This window comes from Aspergillus piperis (assembly GCF_003184755.1).
Source record: "Aspergillus piperis CBS 112811 unplaced genomic scaffold BO85scaffold_5, whole genome shotgun sequence".
Taxonomy (NCBI): Eukaryota; Fungi; Ascomycota; class Eurotiomycetes; order Eurotiales; family Aspergillaceae; genus Aspergillus; species Aspergillus piperis.
Window position 1 is genome coordinate 1,013,317 of NW_020291595.1, and position 16,728 is coordinate 1,030,044.

Sequence of the window (16,728 nt, forward strand, 5' to 3'; positions counted from 1 at the left end):
GGCAATGTTTTGTATCAAATGAAAATAAACTGCAAGTATCCATGCTCAATAGTCGCAATGACCACAGTACCCGCATTCTTTATCGCAAGCTGTGAAGTCTTTTGGGGACTCGGAGCCATATCCATAATCGTAAATCTCATGCTGCGGGTAATAAGTGTCACGAGGACTTGACCATACCGAAGACTCCTCGTCAGGCTGTCTTAGTTAGCAAGTGTCAAATAACGGTTTAGGCGCATTACCTCTTCATTAAGAGCACTCTGTATCACGCTAGTATCCTGATGACTCCAGCCGCCTTCATATTTCTCATTCGCACGCAATGATTCCTCAAGAAAGTCTGCACTGGGGAAAGAATCCAAGACTCTTCGGACATGACAACCGTGCTTTGTTACCCAGTCAACCCCAATACCATAATCAAGAATCCTAGTCACAATCTGCTTCAATTTGTCCCGACCTGAAACCCTTTGTCTCGTAGTTAGCTTACTTTCTTTCATTGCAGGTATAACTAAGGCTTCTACTTCCGCGACATTGACTTCATCGTCGACAGAAGAGTCGAAACAACCACAGAGGAATACGATCATGTTGGAACTGGTAAGTCCAGAAGTCCAAGAGGATTCAAGCTCAAGCCCAAGATCAAACTTTTGATTGAGCCAGTCAAGGCATAGTAGGGATAGGAGATGGTTCGACCTAAGGGATATTCGGTCTGGCGGAAGTAGGAACCTCAGCACACTCTTCAAAGCCAAATTATCTGGATCGGCAGCTGGAGGATTCATTTCAGGAGACTTTGAATCTGTTCCCTTTGCAGGGATTTCCTAAAACCTTTTCAATGATCTGATATGCCCTGTTAGCTGAGATGGCTGACCTCAAGTGATCTTGCTATAGGGTCATGTTGTTTTTGAACAGATGCTTCGCCTTGGCTTAAATCGGCCTTATATTCCGAGCTCTCGATCCCTACTCTTATTTCCTTCATTTGATGCTCTTTCGTTCGAAGGGCTAGATCAATATCTCGGGATGGTCGTGCGAGGTTGACGCGCCAATGATGCGAAATAGTAGGATTCCTCTGGTAAAGATTGACTTCATAAAACTTGTTGTGTTTTTCACATCTGAAGTTCTTGTACCTTTATGATCTTAACGATATCTTGTATGAACTTTTGATCGTCATCACGTACGAATTCAGTTTTTCGAAGTTCCAATCAATTAAATCTCCTTCGGCAACTTCCACGAACTGGGAGCCAGTTCCCGCTGGCGCGAAATATCTGATGGACTCCTGTGGCCCAAAGTTGACCTGCCTCACAAGCTGAACTGCATAAGGCACGGTGTCGGCCCCTACTGAGGCCAAGTCCAGAGTGGGAGAGGATTCAAGCTTGGTCCACTGCATGAATGCCTCGAATTTGTCCTCGTGATCGAGCTTCTGTGGGCGGTACGGATTGATAGAGGGGCAACAAAATATCGAACTCATTGTGTCGATGAATATGATCTAAAATAGACAAGCTAAGGGGTTCCTTCACTCAAGTCCGATCTTCCTGAAGGTGAAGTTCAAATAGTGTAGGTGCTGGTGGCGACTTTATCAGCGAGGGGCATTAGGATGCCTCGTATTAAAACTCGTATTCCTGGGTATATGTGTATGGTATTGTTAAGGGAGAGTTCTGGTCAGCTATTTAGAAGCTTAAAGACTGTCTCGTGATTTATGACTGAAATAGCAGAAATGAAATGTTTAGAACGTTATAAGTCGCCCCCTGTTGGCTATTTGGCCCCATCTCAAACTGCCCTGATTACTCCGTACATCACCACGCAACACATCACCTGAGTCAATAGATCACGAAAGCCAACGGCTAATAATCATCGTCAGGGCCGACAGTTTGTTGCTATGGCTCGGATATAAACATAACTATGTAGATGTACTGTACGTCGTACTGAACGTGGCTTGTCATCAGATTATCTGCATGTGATGATAATGAGCAAAGACTCCGGTTTACTCAGGAATGCGCACAACAGCCCGTCCCTCGATCTCAGATCGCCCCAGTCGCTGCAGGACATCATCGATGCAGTCGAACTCAAAGCACTCAATATGTGCTGTCACATCGCCTCTTACAGCCATCTCCATCAACTCTTCCATCTCCTTGGCGGTTCCGGCGGAGTTGCCAACAATTGTTAGTCCTGTTTCATGTCAGCATCTGATCGTGATTAATTGAGCTGGAAGAAGACAGTGACAAAGATAGATCACCTTTCACAATCATCTCAAATGGCGTCGCCGGTAACCTAAACGGCACACTCGGTATACCGACGCATACCAAAACACCCAAGCTGCGAAGCATTTTCATACTCTGCGTGTATGCTGGCTCGTTATTGGCTGTGCAGATGACAGCATGCGCACCTAGCCCTGAGGTCAGAGTCTTTACCTCACGCTCTACGTCGTCTGTTTTGTAGTCTAGGAAGGCGTGGGCTCCTAGGGAGAGGCACAGCTGCTTTTTCTTCTCGCCGCTACGCTGGGTAAGCTACAAGACAATGCGATAATAGTAGCACCATACCTGTCAATTGCAATGACTTTGAGTCCCTTCTTAGCAGCAATCTGAACACCCCTTATATGCCGTCAGCTTTATCTGCCGGGAAAGAAACACCTGCAGATGCACATACATATGTCCTAGGCCTCCACCTGCTCCAGGAAGCACAATCCAATCTCCGGGTCGAGTTTTGGTCTTCATGATCGAGGAGTACATAGCGATGCCCGCTGCGGTGAGATTAGCTTAGATATTTCGAGATACCAGGCGACCAGTTGTACACACCGCACAAGAGTGGTGCAGCTACGTCCGGTGCTAGCTCAGGAGGGATTATAGTTGCATGAATCGCAGGACTGACGACGTATTCTGAAATCCAAACACTGGTCAGCAAATAGGTTTAGAGCCGAAACATTAAGGACACTCACGTTGAAATGTTCCTGGGACATTCTGCACCTAATTAGCATAACCACACTAATAAGGCCTAACAGTATCTTCCTACCGCTCCAGCATTCTTCTGGTAAGGACACGCCGTATTATTGATAGCGCAAATCTCACACGCCAAACAGGAGCTATAGAGCCATCTGCATAAACCCTCAATTAAGATCCGTCTCTGTATATCAATCGCCGTACGAACCGTATTCCAACTCTTCGTCCCATCCACGTTTGCTCGTCGAGACCACTGCCCACTACGCGCATAACAGGTCAGGTATGGACAAATGCTACCGAGGCAATTGCATGAGACACTTACCTTTCACCACCTTTCCCACTCCTTCATGACCCGCTACATCCGTCAACATGGGGGTTTCCCCGCGCACGCTGTGGACATCCGAATGGCATACGCCGGAGTACTCGAGCTTGACTAGGACCTCTCCCTCAGTAGGTACAGGAATCGAACGGTCATTTATAATCTGTAATCTGGAAGTGGCATTTGCCCCAGAAGGTGGGAGAACAGCAGCGATTTGGGTTTGAGGAATAGCCATGTTGTATGTAGTAGTAAGTGAAGTGGTTGCGGAGATGCGGAGCAAAGCTGGTGGGATGTTGCGGGGTAAATATACTGCTTTGGATACACAAGATTAACCTCAAGGGACCGTTATAGACCAAGACACTGAAGGCGTGGTGCTGGTTCGCATCCGAGGAGTCTGACTTCCTTTATGTGCAAATCAGATAGGACTCACAGGTATGAATGTTTATCTCCTCATCGTGCAAGATTATCTATCCGGAGGCTAATCAGAACCTATAGTTAAATACTATCGGGACTGATAGCCTGGTGAGCGATAGGCTCGGAGTTGATAAGGAGATTAGATATTGGAGATTGGAGTGTTGCTATCTACTTTCCGCCAGTTGCTTTGCGATACATTAAAATCATGCTTGGCTGGGCGTTCTTCATGGCTCATTTTTTGTTCAAACGGATCAGTCGTGAAAATGATGTCTACGAGCTAATCATGGAGACAGATCAGAGTGCCCATATGATTGGAAGACCAAAATATAATCAAACTTCTTCTGTTTCAGATACCGCTTAAATGATACTTTCGATATACACCTGGGAACATCTCTTAATATCCTTTGGCTAAAGTCTTCACATCTATGCACCAAAGTTGGAGGAATCCTGCAACTTCAACCTAATCATAGAATAAGAGCGGCGTAAATCATTGATGTAGAATACATCCAGTCATTTCAAATAATTATGATATTATACTAAGTGTGAAGGTTTCGATATCAAAAAGGTATACTGTATAAACGACATGAGCCCTGAACAGAGTTGCAAGAGAAAAGAGGATGTAAAAGTGGGGATAAGTGAAAGACACCAAGGAAGAACGAGAAAGCGTTCAGGAAGCAGCCGATCCCTACCACCTGGAAACGAGAACATATATCCGAAGAAATCTATGAGATGGTACAATAACACCGTCGCTCATGCATTTTCAGACTGTAGAGTTTGCTGTAGATAATTGGTCAGCATTTATCCAAAGTGAAGTGTAAGGAGCTTGAGGTTGCACATACCACCAGCCAATCCATGCCTTCGTTAAGACCTTTACCGTCGATAGCAGAGCATGCGACGATGCTCCAGTTTCTATCCCGTAGCTCTCCCAGCTTGAGAGCCTCTGATATCTCGCCGGCGCCTTTGGCGCCAGGCTGGTCCTGCTTATTGGCAAATACCAACAGCGCCGCATCACTAAGCTCCTCCTCATTCAGCATGGCCGCTAGTTCGTCGGCAGCCGTACTGAGACGTTCAATATCTGTGGAATCAATGACGAATATGACAGCAGCGGTGTTCGCATAGTAGCAGCGCCAGTAGGGCCGAATGGATGTTTGACCTCCGAGATCCTGGATGACAGCGGTACGTCAGTAACCTCAGTTACTCTCTCTCTCCTTGCCAAAAGGCATCCATGATAAAAAGTAGCGTTTACTCACCCAGACATTGAAATTCAGGTTGCGATACGTCACCGATTCCACGTTGAAACCAATGGTTGGTATCGTAGTAACAACTTCACCAATCTATTCCTGGCACATCAATAACGGCCTCTAGCTAACAGTCGAGCAGCTCTGCAAGACTATACGCACCTTGAGTCTGTATAGAAGGGTTGTTTTTCCGGCGTTATCCTAGAGATGGGAGCGCGGGTTAGTATGAAGCTCGCTAGTAGCTGGATGCCTAGTGCCAAAACATGGATATACCTACCAAACCGAGGATGAGGATGCGAATCTCCTTCTTCGTCCAGAGGAAGGACCACATACGAGACAAGGAGCCTCCCATGTTGACAAATTTTAACAGCGACAGGAGCAGAGTAAGACTTGGACAGAGAGGGGGGCCGCGGAGTTGGACAAGAGAATGACGGACTAGCGAGAGATATTGCGGAGGGAGGGTCGGGCGACGAGCGGTGGCGGAGAGGATGCGGCGAACACGAAAAGGACTCGCTCCGAGCAGAGAGCACCTGCCAAGGTGGATGTGAGGAGATGTAGCAGGTCAACGAAGGGTCGATTTAACGGAACTGAATAAAACACAGCTTGACACGAGACAAGGCCACGATCAAGAGCTGACTAAATGGCATGGAGGGATGGTAGGAGGCCATCATTGGCCCGCGGTCTCCTGCCGATCGGCCTGGCCCAAGCTCAAATCAACTAAGGATGGGCTTGGATGGGGATGCGGTTCACTACCGCTCGCTCGCCGGTGTTGGTTTCCCATCATTCACATTGTCGTCGGATTCCTGCCTCTCCTTCCCCTGCTCCCAGCCACGACACCTTTCGCTCCACCATCCCTCTTCACCTCTTCCCCCCACGCGCCACCTCACCGTTGGGATGCACCTTATTTGAATCCGAATCGACTCCTTCCGACATCCTTCGCGATCCGCTCGCGATTTGACCCGGTCAACTTTCTCTCACTCACACCCTACTCAGAGATTACCGGCTGCCGGTCTAGCAACAGCCATGGTCGGCAAGAAGTCGGGAAAGGCTCTCCTTCGGGATGAAGGTACGTGCTCAGTGGTCCAATTATCGATCATACCTTCTCTGCTAACACACCTGCTCAGGCCTGGAGCGGACCGATAACAATATGGAACTCTCCAGCTGGCCTCAGATTCCTCCAATCAACCAGAAGAACTACTACACGTACGTCGCTATACCTCCATCTTCGATACGCAGTTGTGTGACTACTCTGCTTGCGCTCTCTATCCGCCCACCTTCAACGCTGACAATCATTTCCTTCATAGAGACTATCTGAAGCGCGATGACCAGTATCTGGCGTTCAGACTACAGAATGAGGAGAATCGAAATCGGATGGCAAAAACGGCCAAGGACCGCGATCGTGCCCTAGCCATGGCAAAGGCCAACGACCTAGGGCTGCCAGAAGCAGATGCGGAAGATGGCGATACCAACATGGAAGATGCGGAGGACACTGCTACGGAAACAGTAGGCTCGAAGGTTATTGTTATCCACGTGGGTAGTCAAAACCTGCGAATTGGATTGGCCAGTGATGCTTTGCCTAAGACTGTGCCAATGGTGATTGCGCGGAAGGCTGCTTCCAGCGAGTCCGAAGACCAAGAGGAACCTTGTCCCAAGCGGCTGAAACTGGACGATGGCTCAACCATGGACCCGGAGAAGATGTTTGGCCCTGAGGTTTGTTTCTCGCCTACTCTAGCTCATTGTCTTGGCTTCTAACCCGTCACAGTTTGCTTCCCAGTATACGACGATGTCAGCGGAGCTCAAAACCCACATGCGACAGAACAAGCGTCGAACACTGCCAAACTCCAAGGAAATGGTCGTCAACTTCAACCGGAGGACCGTGCCAGAGACTATTTCAGAACACAACGATCCCATGCGCGTGGAATGGACCGAGATCCCTGACCCGGCACCCGAATACATTGTGGGACAAGCGGCCCTGAGGATACCCGATGATTCGAAGCCTCGCTATAAGCTTTACTGGCCAATAAGGCATGGCTGGTGCAATGAGCGAGATTATGATAATAAGCGGCTTCTCTTCCTTGACATCTCCCTCATCTTGGAGGATGCTTTCAAGACCCAACTGGGACTCACCAGCAAGAAGGATTGGCCTCAGTACTCCTGCGTCTTCGTTATCCCTGATATCTACGAAAAGTCTTATGTCACCCAAGTACTCGAGTTGCTCATGAGAGAGTTTGCCTTTGCACGAGTCTGCTTCATCCAGGAAAGTCTAGCAGCTACGTTCGGCGCCGGATTCACCTCGGCTTGCGTCGTCGACATTGGCGCCCAGAAGACATCCATATGCTGCGTCGAGGAAGGCATGTGCGTGGAGAACTCTCGCGTGAACCTGAAGTATGGCGGGTTGGATATCACTGAAGTGTTCATAAAAATGATGCTTTACGACAACTTCCCCTACTCCGATATCAACCTCTGGCGCCGATACGACTACCTGTTGGCAGAAGAGCTGAAAAGGAACGTTTGCACCATGAATGAAGCGAGTGTATCGGTGCAAGTTTTCGATTTCCATCTCCGCGTTGCTGGTCAGGATACCCGGAAGTACTCTTTCAAGGCTTACGACGAGGTTCATCTGGCGCCGATGGGCTACTTCCAGCCGACCATTTTCGATCACTCGCAGAAGCTCAAGGGACGCAGAAAGCTGATTGCCCGCTCGGTGGATATCTACGACGGACAGCCTAATGACCCGACATCAGCCGCCCAATCACTTATTCTTTCCAGCATCGCTCCCCCTCCCACTAACGGCCAGGTGAACGGCGATGCGCAGTCGAACAACGTGGACGTTCAGGCTACCCCCAGCCGGGCCCAGCAGTTCAATGCCCTTAGTCGCGTGCAAGAGCTTGAAGCAACTCCACGATCTTCAGTCGCTGGCTCCCCTGCGCCGGAAGCAGTCGGTACACCTCAGGCCGGCGCTGCTACCCCTGCCCCGAGCGGGCAAGGCCAGAGCACGTCGCAGCCCCGTGGGCCCACTGTTGAAGAGAGGGACGACATTCTCCCCGTATACCCTCTGGACAATGCGATCTTGACCTCTATCGCTCAGGCAGCTCGATCGGATGAGCGTAAAATGCGAGACTTCCTCGGCGGTATCATGGTGGTTGGAGGTGGAAGCTTGGTCAATGGATTCCACTCGTTCCTAGAGGAGCGTCTGCAGGCTCTGCGACCAGCTTTCGCTAAGGAGATCATGATTGGCACACCGCCGCGAGACCTTGATCCGCAAGTTGTTGTCTGGAAGGGAGCGAGTGTCTTCGGCAAGTTAAGCGGAACGAATGATAGCTGGATCGGCCAGCTGGAATACGACCGACTGGGACATAGGCTCATGGCATACAAGTGCATGTGGGCTTACTGATCTTCTGCCTTTCCCAGAGGGCTCTGGCGATTCCTGATCTGAAAGGTGGTGTTGGTATGACACGGGAACACTGACACAATTTTGTAACTCTATTGAATTTCAAGCTAGCTTTCTGTTTTGATCCACCCATATCCTGCAGCCTAGAGTTACAGGCATCAAATACGAATAATGACAAGTGAATGGAACATTCTGTAGTATGATACAATATTCACGCCAACTTCCTTTCAGACTGCAATCCAACTATAACTGCCTGCATGCTCGGAGCATCCTTTCTCCGAACCTTCATTCACGTTGACTCACGCTAACTTTGCTAGTCAGGCGGTAAAATACTGCAGAAATGAGCCGGCCACCCCCATGTAAGTTTATCCTGCATCTCGATGCTCGCAACCGTGCATACTGTTTGTCGGTGCTCACTGACTGCGTTATCGCCTCCTTAAGCTCCCAGGGAGTTTATAGTGACTCGTCGGCCCCGGAGAACTCCTGGTTATCTTGTGCCTACCTCTGAGATTCCCCCGCTTACCCTCCCAGAGCCACGTAAGTTTCAACGAGCTGTCGCCGCACGCGCAAGTTGGGAGCTCCACTAAAGTGTGTTACAGTGTACAGTTCACCTTCCTCTGACGACGCTGAACCAAAGGAATTGGTGCTCTCCGAGTTCCGAGCGAGCATGTCGAAATCCAAGGACAGCGGCTCCTCCGGGGGCTTTCACCAGGAGTACATTGCTTCTCTCCGCTACCGAAATGACCTGCCGCCTCCGGATATGCCCCCGAAGTTCCTCGATATCCCACATGAGGGCTTGGACCGTTTCTTGACCCCGGGATTTGCCTCCAATTTGGCTCGTCGCGAGGAACCTAACATTGATGTTGACGCGGAAGGTGGTATGCCAATCGACTTGGTCGGTATTCCCGGGCTTCACTTGGGTGATGAGAGCGGTATGTATTTCGGCTTGCATGATCTGATCTTAATTGAATTGGCGGCTGACAATTGTTGGAAATTCAGCGATTATGGCCCCTGAGAACCCGGAACCCATTGACCAGGCTGATTTGGCGCTTCTGATGACGCCGGAGCAGCTGAAGAACCCGGCACCGAAGAATACCAACGTCAGTTTCCTTCGCCGTACGCAGTATATTTCCGCCGGTCTTCGGGCGCCTGATGGCCCCAAGGTCGCTCCCATCCGGACGAAGCGCGGGATGGACAAGACCAAGTCGCAGGATGACCCGACCTACATCAAGAAATATCTCCAGAAAGGTTTCGATATTGCGTATCCTCACAGCAAGCACGTCGGTGAAGATACAGCTAGCAAGATTAAAGGCCACACTCCTACAAAGCTTGAACACGATGCATGGGCCCACCCAGTGCACCCTGATAACCCTAAGCTGAAGCCTGTCGGATTCTATCCGCTCCTCCCCGATCTGGAAGGATTCCCGGACCCGGGTGGTTTTGTCCAATTCAAGTTTGACAAGGCGCCTGTTCAGGATGTTTCAGGGAAGAGAGACAAGCGCATGGATGTGGCTATACTGCTTCCATCGGCACCGGAGGAACGCGTTTGCCAAGAGCACAACACGAAGGCGGCCTTGTATAAGACGAACCCCAACCTGTACCCTGACCCAGGTCCTATCCCATGGGATTACGATCTCTATCTGCCTGAGAAGAAGGATGCAGCCAAGAATGTTTCGGCAAGTCTGCGCATCACCAACCCGGACCGCGATAATGAAGCGCTGTACACTCACGACGGAGCCGACAATACCAAGTTCCACCGCTTCGACCGTGTCCGCACCTACGCTACGAGCGCTCAGACCTTGGGCAACGATCAGAAGCAGAAGGACATCGCGTTGACGCTATTTGACCCGGAGGAGGTGAAGGATGGAAAGCGCGACGGTCTCGACTCAAGGCAAAGGGCCGCGTACTACTACCCCATTCTTGGAAAGACCCGTCTCAAGCCTGAGAGAGCCCGCACCATCGCTCAGGCCGGTCTGGCACCTACCCGTCCGAAGACCAAGGAGGATCAGGTCGATCAGATCCAAGTGGTGGTGCGCGATCCCGACGAGGCAGAAGTGTACAAGCGCTCTCTGCACAGGGCCGCCATTGACCCGAAGTTTGCCGAGTCGATGCCTCCACCCCCCGAGAATCCGGAGAACGATGCTGAACCTGCCAAGCAAGAGGAAGACGAGGGTGAGCACGACGTCGACCGTCAGGCCTCGCCTGAAGACGCGCACGACGATGCTGGCAATGATAGCGACGAGTAACTGGCTCGGCCTTCTATCATATTGCATCCTCTAGGCGCTATGACGGCGGCAGGCATGCCTTCCTGAGTGTAACTTTTGCTATGCATTACAGTTTACATACCCTTTCATTTGTCATTATGCTAATGTTCCTTGGACTTGTTCACATTGCATGGCCGTCTCCGAAAGGGGTCCGCGCTGCCAGTCGCATTGATGGGCTGGTTGGCAGGTATCGGAGTCGAGGCAGCAAAAGGCGTTGTGTGGCATGATCATCTGGAGTTACGTAGCGAGAGTTTGGTTCTTTTTCATTGTTGCGGCCGTGCAAATGCACAGAAACAGGCTGCCCCGGCGATTGATGTACATCCCGTAAATACTAGTCAACAATCTATGATCCTGCACGAAGAACACGCTCCGTTTGTCTGTCTTAAAGTTTCTACGCTACACCGCCCGGTTTGTTGGTTCTGCCGGCTAAACACTTGACCGCCTCGGGACGTTGACGCAAAAGAACCGGATATTCAAGACGCTCGCAGCAACATCCATCCACTCCGGCAGCTTTGTCTTTGCTCGACCTGGCGGCGTAATTGCGGCATCTGTGGCTGCTATTTCGCTAGTTCGGTGGAATTGACCTGCAATTGACTGACATTGAATGGTGAGTCGCTGCCATGATCGATCGAATCGGCTGTTCTTCGGCATAGCAATTATATCAAGACATAGTCTTGACGAGCATATGCTAGTGCTTCAAGACCCAATTGCGATTGACTACCTACATACTTTGCATCTTTTCTAACACACCTAAACTGACACCTTTCTAGGTCAATCGTCCTACCCCTCATAGTCACCATCACTAGACTCCACCCCACCACTATGGCTACCAACGCTGTGGCTCTGGCCTGGAGATCCGCCGGCCGCAGAGCACCTGCTCTTCACTCTCTCCGCGCTACTCAGCGGCCCTCAATCCTCCACCGGGAGTCTCTCCTCCGTCAAGTCCGCTACTCCTCGGACGCAGCATCCCAGACCAAAGAAGCAGCCAAGGAGACCACCGCACAGGTCACGGAAACCGTGAAGGAAGCCCCCAAGAAGACCGGCCGCAAGCTCAAGCGCACCGTCTGGGGCACCTCCCTGGCCCTGACCCTCCTCGCCGGCTACATCTACGGCACGGACACCCGCGCCAGCGTGCACCGGTACGGCGTGGTCCCTCTTGTCCGCCTGCTCTTCCCCGACGCCGAAGATGCGCACCACTTCGGCGTGGACATCCTGAAGACCCTCTACAAGTACGGTCTGAACCCGCGCGAGCGTGGCGACCCCGACAGCGATGGCGCTCTCCTAACTGAGGTATACACCCCCTCCCCTACCTCCCCTCCCAATTTCATCCCTATACTCACCCACCACCGCAGGTCTTCGGCTACACCCTCTCCAACCCGATCGGCATCTCCGGCGGCCTCGACAAGCACGCCGACATCCCCGACCCTCTATTCGAACTCGGTCCCGCCATCGTCGAAGTCGGCGGCACCACTCCCCTCCCCCAAGAAGGCAATCCCCGCCCACGAGTCTTCCGCCTCCCGTCCCAGAACGCCATGATCAACCGCTACGGCCTCAACTCCAAGGGCGCCGACCACATGGCGGCAGTCCTTGAACAGCGCGTGCGCGACTACGCCTACGCGCACGGGTTCGGCGAGCACGAATTGGCCGAACAACGGGTCCTGAACGGCGAAGCCGGCGTCCCGCCCGGAAGTCTCCGCGGAGGCAAGCTGCTCGCCGTGCAAGTCGCCAAGAACAAGCTCACGCCGGACAACGACATCGAAGCCATCAAGCGCGACTACGTCTACTGCGTTGACCGTCTCGCCAAGTACGCCGATATCCTGGTCGTCAACGTCTCCAGCCCTAACACCCCTGGTCTTCGCGACTTGCAAGCCACCGCGCCCCTCACTGCTATCTTGAAGGCCGTTGTCGGCGCAGCGAAGAGCATCGATCGCAAGACCAAGCCCTTCGTCATGGTCAAGGTTAGTCCGGACGAGGACGCAGACGAGCAAGTCTCCGGTATTTGTGACGCGGTGTGGGGGTCCGGCGTTGATGGTGTGATCGTGGGTAACACTACGAATCGTCGTCCGGAGCCGTTGCCGAAGGGGTTCACTCTTCCGCCCAAGGAGCAGGATGTCTTGAAGGAGACGGGTGGGTTCTCTGGGCCGCAGTTGTTTGATCGTACAGTGAAGCTGGTGGCGAAGTATAAGAGTTTGTTGGATGCTAGTGCCCCTACTTCTGCTGCTGCTGTGCCTAAGGCGATCGAGGCGGCCGAGCCGGATGTGGAGAATGTGCCTCCTACTGTGAGTGAGGCTGTGGAGGGATTGCCTGCTAGGAAGGTTATCTTTGCGTCGGGGGGTGTGACGAATGGGGCGCAGGCGAGGAAGGTCCTTGATGCGGGAGCTTCGGTTGCGATGATGTATACGGCTATTACGTATGGGGGGTTGGGAACGGTGACGAGGGTGAAGGAGGAGATGAAGGAGAAGTAGAGAAGAGGTAAGTGGGTAGCTAAGTACTAGATGTGTGGATTTTAAAAGGAGCGACCGGGTTGATTGGGATGGGTGGTGGTTTAGTAGGTGCACGTAGATTAGAGAGGATGTGATATTGTAAATAGAAGAATAAGAGTATGTTTATCTTTTTATTGCTACTGACACGATATAATTTCATGGAGCCTATCTAGTGTTGAGTATTTATGGCAGAGTATCGAAGTATACTGTAAATAGGTAAGGCTAATACAGATGTTAGCTGGTTTGCCGTAGCTGTTTCTGTTAGTCCATCAATGTTGCAAGTCAGTAAGGGTAGGGTGAATCCTCCAGAGGAACGATAGCTTCAACTGTCGATAAGGGTTAGTCACTATAGTTAATGTTTCTGAGCAAATACCTAGCAGCAGCTGCTGCATCAAGCTAATTCCCTGACTAGGTAGCTATGCAGCGGATGACGTGAACGACCCTGTGCCTCGATAATCTGGCAGCAATCAGTGTCTCTACCCTGAGGCACATCAGTGCCACATCATCATCATCCTCTTCATTCTAATCCAGCAGCCATGAACAACACAGCAAACCCCTGACCCCTAAATCCTCACCGAAAATAGACCACCTTAGCCCCTTCCAGGATCTAGACCAAGCTCGCACACGTTGCTTGCCAATTCAAGCTTCCCAAATAAAATTAGATTTAAACTACCGACCGGGTTGGCAGGAAGCGATCAGATAAAGTGGGCCCCCTGGTCGGGTCAGGTGGCCGCAAATGTCACACGTGCAGCGGAATGGAGGGGAAGACAAGCTGGTCATGCAGCCCGCCGAAATTTTCTTCAACCTCACGCGGACTCGAGCGGGCAGGAATCCATCTGGGCCCAGATCGCTGGGAGCGGAGATCCCGCAAGCTTCGAGAAGCTCTTCACCGACTCGGTCGTGATCCACAGTCATCCATGAATCCATCCCACCCGGGAGATGGATCAAGTCGGCATTGCCTGTTTCGAGATCCCATTCCTCCATGGAAGGAAATGAAGGCTTAAACGATGGATACTGCTCGGGGTTGCCTGAACAGGATACCCGACGATGGTGGATATCACACAAAGGTCTTGGAAAGGGGCTGCTAGCAGTCTAAAATTTCTGTTCTTCCGCGTGATGCCCATTCTTCCCCCACATCTAGCAGTAGTAAACACTAGTAGTGTGGTTCATGATGTACTATGTTTGGTCTTGTGTTTTGGTATCGTCCGAGAGCGTAACCCCCGAGTCTGCATCTGCCGGAGCAGCAGGCCGACGATCAGGCCAACGTCTCTTCAACCTCCCTGACCACCTTGCGGACCCCGTCGACTTCGTGGGCGAATCGGCCCAGGAACATGCCGTCGACGGCCTTCCCCAGACCGCCCGGGCCCCACAGCCCCGGTCCGGCACTTCCCCCGTACAAGATCCGGACGTCCCCCACGCGGGTGCCAATCACCGCCTTGATGCCCTCGACCACCGCCGATATGTGATCTACACCCGCCGGAGCGGGCTTCCCAATTGCCCATACTGGTTCGTATGCAAAGATGACTGGTGCCTCCGCCGGGATGGCCTGGAGGACAGCCCGGATCTGGACCTCGCATTCGCTGACGGCCTGCCCAATGGCTTGCGAGGCTACGGGGCCGGGAGCGGTGACCTCTCCAATGCAAACCAGCGGAACCATACCTTGTGCACATGCGGCGGCAGCTTTGAGGCCAGTCTGGTCATCTGTCTCACCAAAGATGGCGCGGCGTTCTGCATGGCCAAGTTCGACAATGGACACCCCCATCGAGCGGAGCGCCAGCGGCGAGACTTCTCCGGTGTAGGCGCCGAGGGGCTCCCAGAAGCAATCCTGAGCCCCAAGCAGGAATGGAGCCGGCAGTGAAGGGGTGTCATCCTTCGGTAGAGTGGATTCCCATGCCTTGATAATTTCCGCACAGGGGTAGACAGTCAGAAAGTCGGGGATGAGGGCTAGCAGCAGCTTGGAGCGGTTCTCCGGGCGGACAATATCATTTTTGGGGTCGAGCAGGGCCCGGCAGTAGTCGAGCGTACGGGTGGGTGTGAAGTACATCTTCAACGAGATGATGAGCAGGTTCTTTGGGAGAACCGGATAGGCTTGCTGGGACGCCATGTTGGGTGACTTGAGGCACCGGTGTAATGAAGGGATGGGACCGGTGAATGACGGTCCTCTCGAAAGTGATTTCCGTAGCAATCAGAACACGATCAACCGGTCTCCACTGGTATAGACTGGCCAAACGAGGTTAGTTGTCTGAAACCTGAGACTATGAAACTCCACTGTGATAATGAGGGCACCCACTCGAGCGTAGAGTAGTGTGTTGATGAACCTGATGTGGAAGGATATTGTGTGATGGCTGCTGGGTCTGAGATTCGATCGAAAGCTTTAGAATCGAGAGAGGCTGGGTTAGCGTAACGGAAATAGCTCAGGGAGGAGACAAGGGAGGGTAAAGAGGGGCGGTGCCAATCAGTCGACCACGGAGTTAGTAGCCATGCTGTGCCGCGGACAATTTCATTGGGGCCTAGTTTAGCATGCAACCGGTATCCCTTTCACAGTTTAGTGTTAGGAGGGAAAAAGAGGAGACACGATGATCGGCCCACGCGAGGTGCATCTGCCATCTCCATCCGCTGAGGTCAGCACCGCCGTGGGAAACCTGGGGAAATGGTGGGTGATTAGTGTGGTATTTTAAGAACCTTGATACTCTATCAGATGTTGTCGGGAAGGGATGAATTAACAGTAGGGGAGCAGAAAAAAGTACGAGGGGTACAAGCCACACTCTGCACATTAGAGAGAAGGCTTGAATGAGAAGGTGGGAATAACGCGAGTCGGGCGAGGGAATCAAAACACACGCAAGAATCTCGGCTTGCAGGACAGCAGAGCCTGCCTGATTGAGACATTGAATGGAAAGATACAGAATCGACCGGAAATGAAGTTGTCCCCAAAGACAGCTTCCGACTGGTCCGCTTAGACCTCATCGGTTTTCCGTGATACAGTAAGTTACCCGGGGGTTTCTGGATACCCTGGAAACGGTATGACTTGTCACTTTCCATCGATCGGACGTCAGCGGGCCACCAATAGTAACTAAAGTCCTATCAGAAGCCAGTAAAACACTAGTCGAGTGGGGATGGTGGGAAGTGGTGGGGCTTGCAGTTGTAACCTCGTTTGGAATTCCGAGAGCCCAGCCTGGACTGTTTTGAGTATCTTGCAAAGAACAACATTACTCGAGGTATGTATGGTCTGTATTAATCACTCAAAAGAGACAACCTTTGGGGGTTGATTGTGGTGCGTGGATGGTGAGAGAACAAGGCAGAGCAACAGCCAAAATTTGGTGAATCTCAAGTTTGGACGTTGGAACGCGTCAATGGTGTAAACTGAACTACCACCATTCGAAAGTAAACCAGCCTAATTCCACTTACTTACTTGGGGGGAGTTAGTTCTACTTTCTTCCCGTGAACTGACTGGTTTGGATTAGACTATCTGTAGCGGGCTAAAAGCCCATGCGCTTTGATACGGATTGGATCCTCCACTTGCTGTTCGCTGCCTGCCGTGGCCCGTCGACCCCAGAATAATCCTGCGACAACAACGGCAGAGTTAGTATACAAGATAGTAGAATGGCTGAGATTGAGCCTCCTACGGGCATGCCACATGAGCCATTCTCAGACCAACGGACTTATCCTTTGACTTGTTATTCTGGTGACAAGGGGACTAT

At 51.8% G+C, this 16,728-nt stretch overlaps 7 protein-coding genes across 7 annotated transcripts; 3 read left to right on the plus strand and 4 right to left on the minus strand.

Moving 5' to 3' along the window:
* Positions 1-45: 45 nt before the first annotated feature.
* On the minus strand, positions 46-1,514 carry BO85DRAFT_476388 (uncharacterized protein; the record flags this gene model as incomplete). Its single annotated transcript, XM_025662776.1, has 5 exons — positions 1,167-1,514; positions 860-1,100; positions 482-809; positions 240-451; positions 46-195 (listed from the first exon to the last, which is right to left on the minus strand). The coding sequence occupies exons 1-5, from the start codon at positions 1,454-1,456 to the stop codon at positions 46-48; spliced, it is 1,221 nt and encodes a 406-aa protein (XP_025517691.1). The 5' UTR covers positions 1,457-1,514.
* Positions 1,515-1,645: 131 nt separating this feature from the next.
* On the minus strand, positions 1,646-3,769 carry BO85DRAFT_417215 (zinc-dependent alcohol dehydrogenase). Its single transcript, XM_025657766.1, has 10 exons — positions 3,671-3,769; positions 3,244-3,549; positions 3,130-3,181; positions 2,995-3,076; positions 2,921-2,942; positions 2,781-2,861; positions 2,632-2,725; positions 2,526-2,576; positions 2,222-2,478; positions 1,646-2,154 (listed from the first exon to the last, which is right to left on the minus strand). Exons 2-10 carry the CDS (start codon positions 3,473-3,475, stop codon positions 1,970-1,972), a joined length of 1,056 nt encoding a protein of 351 aa, XP_025517692.1. The 5' UTR covers positions 3,476-3,549; positions 3,671-3,769; the 3' UTR covers positions 1,646-1,969.
* A 241-nt stretch (positions 3,770-4,010) lies between these two features.
* On the minus strand, positions 4,011-5,244 carry BO85DRAFT_393572 (ADP-ribosylation factor family protein; the record flags this gene model as incomplete). The annotated part of the gene is made up of 5 exons (XM_025656886.1): positions 4,011-4,431; positions 4,494-4,817; positions 4,905-4,988; positions 5,055-5,093; positions 5,170-5,244. The coding sequence occupies 5 exons, from the start codon at positions 5,242-5,244 to the stop codon at positions 4,405-4,407; spliced, it is 549 nt and encodes a 182-aa protein (XP_025517693.1). The 3' UTR covers positions 4,011-4,404.
* A 415-nt stretch (positions 5,245-5,659) lies between these two features.
* Positions 5,660-8,479, plus strand: BO85DRAFT_393574 (putative chromatin remodeling complex subunit (Arp8)). The gene is made up of 4 exons (XM_025656887.1): positions 5,660-5,958; positions 6,017-6,095; positions 6,197-6,602; positions 6,655-8,479. The coding sequence occupies exons 1-4, from the start codon at positions 5,916-5,918 to the stop codon at positions 8,284-8,286; spliced, it is 2,160 nt and encodes a 719-aa protein (XP_025517694.1). The 5' UTR covers positions 5,660-5,915; the 3' UTR covers positions 8,287-8,479.
* Positions 8,480-8,635: 156 nt separating this feature from the next.
* BO85DRAFT_417224 (uncharacterized protein) lies at positions 8,636-10,908 on the plus strand. Its single transcript, XM_025657767.1, has 3 exons — positions 8,636-8,820; positions 8,883-9,215; positions 9,283-10,908. The coding sequence occupies exons 2-3, from the start codon at positions 8,951-8,953 to the stop codon at positions 10,527-10,529; spliced, it is 1,512 nt and encodes a 503-aa protein (XP_025517695.1). The 5' UTR covers positions 8,636-8,820; positions 8,883-8,950; the 3' UTR covers positions 10,530-10,908.
* A 140-nt stretch (positions 10,909-11,048) lies between these two features.
* On the plus strand, positions 11,049-13,163 carry BO85DRAFT_393582 (dihydroorotate dehydrogenase 2). Its single transcript, XM_025656888.1, has 3 exons — positions 11,049-11,154; positions 11,318-11,837; positions 11,900-13,163. The coding sequence occupies exons 2-3, from the start codon at positions 11,370-11,372 to the stop codon at positions 13,010-13,012; spliced, it is 1,581 nt and encodes a 526-aa protein (XP_025517696.1). The 5' UTR covers positions 11,049-11,154; positions 11,318-11,369; the 3' UTR covers positions 13,013-13,163.
* Positions 13,164-14,149: 986 nt separating this feature from the next.
* BO85DRAFT_249727 (triose-phosphate isomerase) lies at positions 14,150-15,464 on the minus strand. The gene is made up of 2 exons (XM_025654921.1): positions 15,321-15,464; positions 14,150-15,250 (listed from the first exon to the last, which is right to left on the minus strand). The coding sequence occupies exon 2, from the start codon at positions 15,132-15,134 to the stop codon at positions 14,286-14,288; it is 849 nt and encodes a 282-aa protein (XP_025517697.1). The 5' UTR covers positions 15,135-15,250; positions 15,321-15,464; the 3' UTR covers positions 14,150-14,285.
* Positions 15,465-16,728: the final 1,264 nt, after the last annotated feature.

What these genes read in the sequence shown, in the direction of transcription:
- BO85DRAFT_417215 (XM_025657766.1), bottom strand. Translation starts at nt 3,475, where the DNA reads ATGGCTATTCCTCAAACCCAAATCGCTGCTGTTCTCCCACCTTCTGGG. An exon ending in TGTCCCAGGAACATTTCAAC is followed by an intron (nt 2,862 to 2,920) that starts GTGAGTGTCCTT and finishes TTTGGATTTCAG; the next exon opens with AATACGTCGTCAGTCCTGCG. An exon ending in ATTTGAGATGATTGTGAAAG is followed by an intron (nt 2,155 to 2,221) that starts GTGATCTATCTT and finishes GACATGAAACAG; the next exon opens with GACTAACAATTGTTGGCAAC.
- BO85DRAFT_393574 (XM_025656887.1), top strand. Translation starts at nt 5,916, where the DNA reads ATGGTCGGCAAGAAGTCGGGAAAGGCTCTCCTTCGGGATGAAG. An exon ending in GGCTCTCCTTCGGGATGAAG is followed by an intron (nt 5,959 to 6,016) that starts GTACGTGCTCAG and finishes ACACCTGCTCAG; the next exon opens with GCCTGGAGCGGACCGATAAC. An exon ending in AGAAGATGTTTGGCCCTGAG is followed by an intron (nt 6,603 to 6,654) that starts GTTTGTTTCTCG and finishes AACCCGTCACAG; the next exon opens with TTTGCTTCCCAGTATACGAC.
- BO85DRAFT_417224 (XM_025657767.1), top strand. Translation starts at nt 8,951, where the DNA reads ATGTCGAAATCCAAGGACAGCGGCTCCTCCGGGGGCTTTCACCAGGAG. An exon ending in TCACTTGGGTGATGAGAGCG is followed by an intron (nt 9,216 to 9,282) that starts GTATGTATTTCG and finishes TTGGAAATTCAG; the next exon opens with CGATTATGGCCCCTGAGAAC.
- BO85DRAFT_393582 (XM_025656888.1), top strand. Translation starts at nt 11,370, where the DNA reads ATGGCTACCAACGCTGTGGCTCTGGCCTGGAGATCCGCCGGCCGCAGA. An exon ending in ATGGCGCTCTCCTAACTGAG is followed by an intron (nt 11,838 to 11,899) that starts GTATACACCCCC and finishes CCACCACCGCAG; the next exon opens with GTCTTCGGCTACACCCTCTC.
- BO85DRAFT_249727 (XM_025654921.1), bottom strand. Translation starts at nt 15,134, where the DNA reads ATGGCGTCCCAGCAAGCCTATCCGGTTCTCCCAAAGAACCTGCTCATC.